The 10,216-nt window shown below is 45.5% G+C and overlaps 1 protein-coding gene across 1 annotated transcript in view; it reads right to left on the bottom strand.

Moving 5' to 3' along the window:
• The window catches only part of LOC306765677 (uncharacterized protein), a gene marked incomplete at both ends in the record, with an annotated part of 31,025 nt that extends 25,004 nt beyond the window's left edge, over positions 1–6,021 (bottom strand). The window contains 2 exons of the mRNA XM_079253161.1: positions 5,665–5,795; positions 5,926–6,021. Coding sequence (XP_079109287.1) covers positions 5,665–5,795; positions 5,926–6,021 — 227 coding nt within the window. The remainder of the gene's footprint in view (positions 1–5,664; positions 5,796–5,925) is intronic.
• Between the last annotated feature and the right edge of the window lie 4,195 nt (positions 6,022–10,216).

The following is a 10,216-nucleotide window of genomic DNA, read 5'->3' on the forward strand; positions in this document are numbered from 1 at the left end:
CTGGACCCCCTGTGGTTCTGCTGGACCCCCTGTCCTCCCTGCGGTTCTGTTCGACCCCCTGTCCTCCCTGCGGTTCTGCTGGACCTCCTGTCCTCCCTGCGGTTCTGCTGGACCTCCTGTCCTCCCTGCGGTTCTGCTGGACCTCCTGTCCTCCCTGCGGTTCTGCTGGACCTCCTGTCCTCCCTGCGGTTCTGCTGGACCCCCTGTCCTCCCTGCGGTTCTGTTCGACCCCCTGTCCTCCCTGCGGTTCTGCTGGACCCCCTGTCCTCCCTGCGGTTCTGCTGGACCCCCTGTCCTCCCTGCGGTTCTGCTGGACCCCCTGTCCTCCCTGCGGTTCTGCTGGACCTCCTGTCCTCCCTGCGGTTCTGCTGGACCTCCTGTCCTCCCTGCGGTTCTGCTGGACCTCCTGTCCTCCCTGCTGGACCTCCTGTCCTCCCTGCTGGACCTCCTGTCCTCCCTGTGGTTCTGCTGGACCTCCTGTCCTCCCTGCGGTTCTGCTGGACCTCCTGCCCTCCCTGTGGTTCTGCTGGACCTCCTGCCCTCCCTGTGGTTCTGCTGGACCTCCTGTCCTCCCTGTGGTTCTGCTGGACCCCCTGTCCTCCCTGTGGTTCTGCTGGACCTCCTGTCCTCCCTGTGGTTCTGCTGGACCCCCTGTCCTCCCTGTGGTTCTGCTTGACCTCCTGTCCTCCCTGCGGTTCTGCTGGACCTCCTGTCCTCCCTGCGGTTCTGCTGGACCTCCTGTCCTCCCTGCGGTTCTGCTGGACCTCCTGTCCTGCCTGCGGTTCTGCTGGACCTCCTGTCCTCCCTGCGGTTCTGCTGGACCTCCTGTCCTCCCTGCGGTTCTGCTGGACCTCCTGTCCTACCTGCGGTTCTGCTGGACCTCCTGTCCTCCCTGTGGTTCTGGATTATTCTGGAACCTCAGTCTGATCAATGAAAGCAGGTGAAAGTCTTCAGTTTTACCTTCAGATGGAGGAATTCACGGTCCTGTTGGAGCTGAACTGTTCAGCACTGCTGGAGGTTTCCACCAAGAGACAGAAAACTGATCCTGGACCTGGAACTGGAGCTCTGGAAGCCTTTAGTTCTGGTTCTGGTCTCTCAAACCAGTTTGGCACATGGAGAGTCCAGAGTCCAGAGTCCTCTGTTAAGGTTTGCAGGTAATCAGGCAGGAAGCAGGACGGACCAGACAGCAGGACAGAAAGAGTCCAAAGTCCTCAGAGGCGTCCCAACAAACGGAGGTGTCGGCAGTGCAGCAGACCAAACAACCAGATCTTCTTTCTGACTGGACATGGAGTCCTTCACCTGGATAAGACAACCATCTGCCAACTGCTGATTGGCTCTTCAGTAGGCTGAGCCAATCAGCAGCAGCTGAACGGCGTCTACCATTAACACCAGCTGAGTGGAACCTCCAACCAGCACCACCACTATCCCAGCAGCAGAAAACCAGTAGCAACCAGAATCCCAACATCCACATCCTTGTTTGGGCATCAGTTTTATCCTCATGGAGACCCCTCAGCTGGAAACGACTTGTCATAAACAGTCTGGCAGACGTTACCAGCGTTCATCACACAGTTTATTCCTCAGTTCTGAGGAAGGAAAAATCCCTTGATAACAGCAGTGATATCAGCATAAAACAGCAACTGAATCACAGTTAATAATCAACTTTATGTCTATTTATTGTCTCAGAAGTTTCAACTCATCGTATCAGGTACAACCTCAGTTCTGATGAACTTCAGACCTTAAAACATAAACACAGAATATAATGGTTTTATATCCCTTTAAAGTTTTATTCTACTGAAAACACGACAAAGTCCAGATGTTAATGTTCAAACTGATCAACATTTTACTAATATTGAGTCATGTGGAATTTCCTGCAGCAACAGGACCCAGTAAAGCTGCAGCAGGATCATGTTTACCTCTGTGTTACATCACCTTTCCTTTTAAAACTCAGTCAGCATCTGGGAACTGACCACACTGATTGTTGAAGCTTTGTTGGTGGAATTCCTTCTCATTCTGGCTTGATGTCCAACTTCAGCTGCTCAACAGTCCGGCTCTCTGTTCAGGAATTCTGGGCTTCATAATGCGCCACATTTTCACAGGGAGAGGTCTGGACTGCAGGCCGGACAGTCCAGGACCCCAATCTTTTACTGTGAAGCAGCTGGAACATCTGCAGGATGTGGCTTCATGTTGTCCTGCTGAAATAAGCCCAGATGTTCCTGAAAAGATGTTACCCACTAACCGTCCCCCCCCAACACTTTAGTTACAGAAATAACATCAGCAATCCAAACAAAAAATGAAAACTACTTTCCTTTATACGACTGTCAGTGTTTGAGGAGTCTTTGGCCTTCAGTGCCATGCCACTGTCCATGCGTGAAGCAGTTATATCTGTCCTGGTTGGCTGTAGCTTACATCACCCTGTTTCTCTCCTCGACATTGATGCTAAAATTGTTGCTATTGTTGGCACGTTGTTGAGAAGGTAATACCAACAACCATTTCCCCCAGTCAGACAGGATTTATAAAAGGTCTCTGTTCTTTTTTCACTGTTAGACGCCTGTGTAATACTCTATACTGCCCATCTCCATCCACCCACATTAATGGAGAGATTATAATTTTACTTTATGCTGAGAAAGCCTTTAATCAGGTGGAGTGGGATGATCTTTTTAAATTTCTAGTGTTTTAGATTTGGTTTAAATTCATATCCAGGATTAGAAGTCTGTACACTCTCCCTGTGGCTGCTGGAGGTTTCCTTCCTGTTAAAAGGGACTTTTTTCCTTCCTACTGTCGCCAGTGTGCTTGCTCAGGATGGGAGATTGAGTTGGACTCAACTCAATCTGTTGGTTTCCTTATATAGGCTGTTATGAATTGGCTTCATTATGTTTTCTTTGTCTGTAAAGCGTCTTGAGATGGCATTGCTGTGAATTGACGTTATATAAATAAAGTTGAATTAAATTGAATTGAATTGAATTGAGTTGAATTGAATTGAATTGAATTGAATTGAATTGAATTGAATTGAATTGAATTGAATTGAATTGAATTGAATTGAATTGAATTGAATTAAATTGAACAGCTGCGCGAAGCAATACATTTCTCATATGGAACTAGCAGGACAAGTGAGTGACAAAAAGGAAAAAAAAACAAAGAAGCTCCGGTTTCAGTAATTGATTACTATGTGAGCTACATGTGTTGATAGTTAATGAGTTATATTGTGTTGGCTTGCAGAATTTGTTTTACTCTGTTAAGAAGCCACTTCTTCCATTTCTTCATGCTGACTTTGTAAGAGCGGAGGGTTAGAAAGTTCAGTCAGATAGCATGGGAGCTCAGCAGGCTTAAAGGTGCTGACATCATTAGTAAACCATCAGGTCAACATATGATGTGTTGCTGAGAGGAAGGCTAAAAAACGACAAAATGTCTGTCAAAGATGATGGAAAGGGACTCCAAATGTCCAGTGATGATGATGTGGAAGCAGGTGTGATAAAAGCGCTTGCAAACTGCCAGGATGTCTTCTTCCTATGGGCTCTGGAAGGAGCTAGCATCTCTGTGCTTTGGGCTGCAGAGACTTGTCAGAAAACAAGTCCGAGCTGGAACATCATGGCAGGGCCCTTTTAGGATTCACCTTTTTCCAAACAGCTCCTGACTTCTGATTGGCTCGGGAGTTTTCTGGCCCACTCATGTGGACGAGTTGGAGAGCCGGATGAATGTGACCAGAAGATGAACTCCATCCACACCTTCAAAGACTTGAGCTCTAATGGACACCAAAGGGATTTCTGGACACTTTTGGCCAAGCTTCCTCACATCCTTGAGAGTCCTGATGTACTTTTAAGATCCAGCTGAAGACTCGGCTCTTCAAGCAGCATTTCTGCACTTAGTTTAACTCTGCTGTTGGTCAGAGGAGTCAAATAAAAAGCTAGCAGCCATTTTCCTCTCATCACTTTGACACAAGCGGTCTTCAGTCCTTTGTGTTGATGCTGTCCAGGCTGAGCGAGACGCTTTCTAGGCGCCTTGCAGCTCGGAACCCAGGTTATTTAGCAGCAAATCAGGAGAAACCGGAGAGTTTTTCCACAACTTTCCTCCGAGTTGGAATCATGCTGACGGGCCTGCAGTTTGATCCTGGAAAGGTTTGGGATTATTTTTAGGTCCCAGTAAAACTTTAGCTTCTTTCCATGTCTGAGGAAAAATCCTTTCTTTCAAACTGAGCTTGGAAATATGACACACAGGTTGAGAAATGGAATCCGCGATACGTCCAGTTCATTTCCCATCAAGATCATCCGTCCAGACTCTTCATCAGTTTGAAGTGTCTGCAGGAGCTTTTCCACCTCTTCCACTTCTATTGGCCCAAATGGGACGTTCCACTTTCTATCTGCTAGAAGATGTTTTTCAATCAGTTCACTTTCCTTTCAGAGTGAAATCCTTCATACTGGATCTAATGCTCTTTACCTTCTCAATAAAAACCTTCTGGAAAGAATCTGCAGTGTCGGCTGCTTTACTTTGAAACTTCCTTCTGCTTCAGTGAAAGAGGGAATATTATCAGGAATCCTCCACAAACTATGACTGAAGGTCTGCCAGAGCTTCTTCCCATCATGCCTTACTTCATGTCATTTGTTTTGGAAGCAGCTTTTTTTCTTCTCTTTCTGCATTTTACCGGCCTTGTTTCTAAGTGAGCGCTAGTTTTTTCCAGCCGCCCGTTTTGTCACATCCTGCTGGATCATCCAGGTTTTTATTTCATCATCAAGCCACGGAGCAAATCTTCTTTTCTCTCCATGCTTTTTCTAGCTGCATGTTTATCAGCCATCTTTTCTGGCATTTCTCTCCACTGATTCACTGCAATGTTGGGATCATTCAGAGCATCAATTTGTTCCCACTTTCTATGCTTTATGTCCTCTAGAAATGGATCTTCATTGAAATCCATGGAAGATCTCTGCATGATGATCTGAGCCACAAACGTCTGGACTTTAGTTTCCTTCCTGTGGCGGCTAAGCTGGGATCACTAAAAGCCACTGGATGGACACAATTCACTGGCATTTGTATCAATATGATCAATACATGAAGCAGACGCAGCTCCAGACAAGCTGGAAGCAGCCCTTGTACTTCATCATTTCACTTGATTCCATCTGATCAGAACAGCAATTAGTCTTTCCTTCAGACAGCAGGAAAAGATTCCATCAGCCAACAACTGTGCAAGTTCTCCCAGTGAAAACCATGAAGAGGCCTGGAATCTTCATCATGGCTCCACTTCAACTATGAGAGACAGAATCCAGGAAATCCCATTGTAGGATTTGGAAGGAATTCATTGGTAAATTCCTCTGGAAAATAAGGATTTGTTCTCCTACAAAGCAGCAAGATTTCTGCCTCTCACACACCTGGAACGTCTTCTTTAAGAGGCTCCTCTTCCTCCACTCCTTACCTGGATTAATGGCACCTGTTTGAACTGGTTCCCAGTATAAAAGACAGCTGTCCACAAGCTCCACCAGTCAGACTCCAAACTCCACTGTGGCCAAGAGCAAAGAGCTGCCAAAGGACAGCAGAAAGCCAGTGGTGGACCTGCAGCTGGATGGGAAGAGGGAATCTGCAGTAGGTAAGCAGCTTGGTGTGAAGAAATCAGCTGTGGGAGCAATTATTAGAAAAGCACTGATAATCTCCCTCCATCTGGGCCTCCACGCAGCATCTCACCCCATGGGGTCACAATGATGACAAGAACAGTCCCAGAAGCACACGGGGGAGCGAGTGAAGAGCTGCAGAGAGCTGGGACCAACGGAACAAAGCTGTAGCGGGGCCCCAGGCCCCTGCATGTCACCGGCCCCCTGACAAGGGCCCAATAAAGACTGATGGCTGCAATGGCTGAAAAACTAGAAGAAAGAAGAAGAATTCCTTTTCTTCCTGCCATGGACTCACTTTCCACTCTTTTCACTCTGCACTTTCTCCATGTTTTACTTCTTTGTTCAGCACTTTGTTGCAGCTGCCGTTGTGTTCAAGTCCTTTAGAAATCACGCTGGTTTGAGTGGAGTTGAGATGAAGATGAACGCTCATCTAGCAATAAAAATGATGCTCCTGTCAATAAGTGAGGCGTGATTGTGCACAATAAATATCTAGTCTGCACTGATCCGGATCAATAATGACTCCAGGTTGGAACAGTCACACAGAATGTGTTCAGCCACACTGAGAGATGACAAATGGATGGCACAAACATTTTCCCCGTCCTGCTCCACAGAATGGGGGTGTCACTAAGCATGAGGAACACAACAGCACCCCCCTCCCCAAATGCATGTCTTTAAATGTGCATTCTTCCAACATTCACATGTTTGTTTGGCTCATGCTGTTTAGATTTGGGCTTTTCCTCTTTCTCACATGTTCAGCTGCATATTTCACATTAAAATGGGATTTCTGGGAGATTTTTCCATCAAACTTGTTTCATCTCCAAATGTTTCACTTTCCATTCATTGGTTGATTTTCCCAAGCGCTTGGTCCCATTAAGGGTGGCGGGGAAGCTGGAGTCTCTCCCAGCAAGCACTGGGCGAGAGGCAGGTCCACCTGGACAGGTCGCCAGTCCATCACATGTTGGACTTTCCAGCTGACTTGATATGTGGAATTTTTAGTCCAATATTTTCTGAATCATTTGGGTGAATTTCTTTTCTGGACATGATGGAAAAATGTGGGACAATGTAGCAGGAATAGAGAAAGACATCATTCCCTTTCATTGGATTGGACACATAGATTTGGATGTGAAGGAGTGATTTGTAAAAGTTACTTGTCAGACATGTGACAATTTCAGCCTTTTGTATTGATCAGTGATGAATGTTCCTCCATCTGACATCAGCTTGGCTTCATTGCTGGCTTGACTGTGCTGAGGACAGAACAGCTCTTTTCTAAAGAGAAGCAGCACAGCTGCTCTCGGCTTCCAGAATATATCCCAGGAAAGCTTTCATTCTTTATTTGCTTGGATTTTTCAAGCTTGCATTCAAATATTTGCTGCTGGTTCATATGTGGAAGAAGTGGAAGAAGCATGCCATGTTGTAGCACTACAGTAAAGAGATCATACTGAGCTGGAAGATGTGACAGAGCTCGCTCACCAAGAGCTTCGACTTTGAGAAGAATTTAGAAAATATTGGGAAGAACTGAGGACGATACTGCTCAGTCACTTCTGTCATGCTGGCAAATCCAAAAGCACGTCTGTCCCCGTCTTTCTGTCTTTCTTTCTTTCTTCTAGAAATAAATGAGACCATAACTTGATGAATTCTGACTAATAAAGTGGAATGCATCTGGAGCTTTCTAGCAGAAAACAAGTGTCTGACCCGTTTCCACCGGCTTGACCGTTTGACAACTGCAAGTGCTGCTGATACAGAAGAGCAAATCCTGTTTTCTCCAAATAGATGGATAGATCCATCGCTGATCACTCACATGGAAATGGATTAACACCCAGGGCGGGCTATGCTAAAGCTAAAACAACTACAAGGACACAACTTCTTCTTATTTTATCAGCAATGTTACTGAAACATAAAGAGCATTTGCTGTTGGCTGCTTTTGGATGTCAGCCTCTCAAACTGAGGTTCCGCCATCTGCCATCGGCTAGTTTGGCCTCATGTCAGGTCCCGGATGTGCGGCACAAAAGTCTGGATTTCACATCTGAATCTGAACTGAAACTGAATGATGAGAATGAATTCAGGAAAGAAAAGTTTCAGTTGAATAAAGATAAAAAAGAAGAAAGATTCAGTTTCCAATCCAGTCATTCAGATTCAGTTTTTAAAGCAATTCTTCAAACAGGCGTGTTCAGATTCACATTGAACAATTCATATTCAGATAGAAAGAATTCAGATTCCTGGTGGCACAAAGTTTCTCCTTTACATGAACGCAATGAAAAACAAGCTGATTGTTGTGTTTTTCTTCTCATTTTCATTCATTTCTCCTTTGAATGGAATGAAATGGACGACTGATGCAGGAAGCAGTGATGAAGCCTGATTGGCTGTTGAGGCCTGGTGCTGTGTCTTGATTAGAACAGGTGTGCTGCTGATCAGCAGGTATGTGCAGCAGCTGCGCCTCTTCTTCCTCATTGGCGCAAACAGCCGCGTGGAGAAGGAAGCTGCGCTTCTTCCAGGACAGTATAACATGCAGAAAAGCTGCGTTTGCTGCGGGATGGAGCTTAAACACGCAAAGCTGACGTGGCTCAGCTTCCACGCCAGCCTGAAAGGTGAGAAACGGCTTCAGGTGTGTCAGGTGTGGCTTTTAGCAGGAAAAGTCTTTACTAAGCAGCTTCATCACATGCAGCTGGCAGACATGTTAACCAGCTGCGTCCTGAACGCAGCTTCCTGCAGACCAAGGCGTGTCTCAATGTGGGCGGGGTTAAACGCGTTGAGCTCCGCCCACTGGATGGGATTCTTCTTCCTCGCCGCAACTGCTTTCTTCTTCTTTGCATTTTTTCCACGTTTAATAGCGCCACCTACCGGATTTAAGTGGGAAATGATGTTATTTTGACTTTCTGACTCTTCTTCGCCGCCACCATGGCCGTCTTTTTCTTCCCATTTTCCACGTGACCGCATGTAAAACCGCCACCTACCCGATGCGGGAGTGTATCCTGAGATGATTAAAGTAAGGCTCGCCATGTACATCTTTTATCATTTGGGACATGATTAGTTATTTTCATTTTAGGATGTGAACACTCTTGCTTTAAGAAGTTTTTTTAAATGCTCCCATTTCTACACGGCTACAGGAAGAAGAAAGGCAGACTGAACAAAACTGCTGACTGTAACATTAGTTATTGATCAATGCTTTACTGGTATTATATGTATAATTATATCACAATATAAAATAGATCCTATATTACACCCAGGTTCCACCAAGATATTGTGTCATCATTTCTGTGGCCTTCAAACTGTATTTGAGCTGAGTTGAGCAAGGAGTGCATGGTCTCAGGCCAGTTAAAAGTAGCAGTAAAAGCCCTCACCCCATGCTGGACATCTAACCACCGTCCCACAGGCACATTTGAAAGGCTCTCACAGATTGGAATGACTGGAGCATTGGAATGCAACACACATAATATAGACTTTTTTTCAAGGAACAGAAACGGCAAACACTGGATTTATTGCTCCTCAAAACACACACACACACACACACACACACACACAGAGCTTTAAGCTGTGAACATCCATCATTTCTGCACCAAATGATTCCTAGTGGATTCTGAAGTGAAAGGAAAACATGAACGGCTCCCTCAGCTCCATGACTCTCTTCACCTTCACTCATCAAGTCACAGTTTTGGACTTTTTTCACTGTTTCCTTTTCTTGTCCTTCGTCCATCTCAACAACTCCAGGCAGGGAATCTCTTCCTTGAAATGACTGCGTTCTGCAGCATTTGGCTGCCTTTATGGTGTCATGCAGTAAAGCATCTTCTTCTTGTAGAGAAAAAAGCTCATTCTCAAAGTAGATACTGGAGATGGCCCAAAACGCTGAGGTAGGAAGGCTGCATCCACTCTTCCCTGTCCCACTGCTGCTCTTCATGTCACCTTCCCCTACAGAGGGAATAGAATGAAAAGAGATAAATGACAGTAAAAAAGATCTTGGACATCCCACCTCTTCAACTTTTAGAAGAAATCCAATATTATATTTGAAGGGGCATCTCAGGTCAGCCGAGGTAATCTAGCAGAGAATAAAAGCATGCAGGGAAAAGCAGTTTCTGTATGTGTGGACAACAAGTCTACCTTCAATAGTAGCTGATGAGATGGATTCAGAAGGCATCTTTTTCACTGGAGCATCTTCTACATCCTGAAATTTGCAGAGGGATTAACAGTAGTCTTCAAACAAGTGCTTAAATACATGGCTAATTAATGAAGCTCCTCTTACCTGTAGTTTCCGCTCCTCCCGACGCCTTTTTCTGGCCTGCAGTCTCTTCTTCACACCTTGCTGATTCAATGACAATGAACGTTCACTATTAAAACTTGAAGAAAAGTCAATCCACAGGGTTTTCAGTCAAACGTGGAGTTTAAAAGAACTCTTTGAAAAGTAGGATCATGTAAAGAGCATTTACGGCATTGGAAAGTTTCTCAGAAGAAGACACCACCATCTTCTTATTTGCAGCATGTTTTCCTTTGAAGAAATAAAAACACAATAGGTTGATTTGTGCCAGAAGCAAAAGTGCCTTGTATTCACCGGGCACAAACTCGTCCCAATTTCCACATACCTCACTGGAATCACATTTGGCCCCCATGACAATGTAGAGAGCGGACTGAAAGTC

Source organism: Telmatherina bonti, assembly GCF_933228915.1.
Source record: "Telmatherina bonti genome assembly, chromosome: 14".
NCBI lineage: Eukaryota > Metazoa > Chordata > Actinopteri > Atheriniformes > Telmatherinidae > Telmatherina > Telmatherina bonti.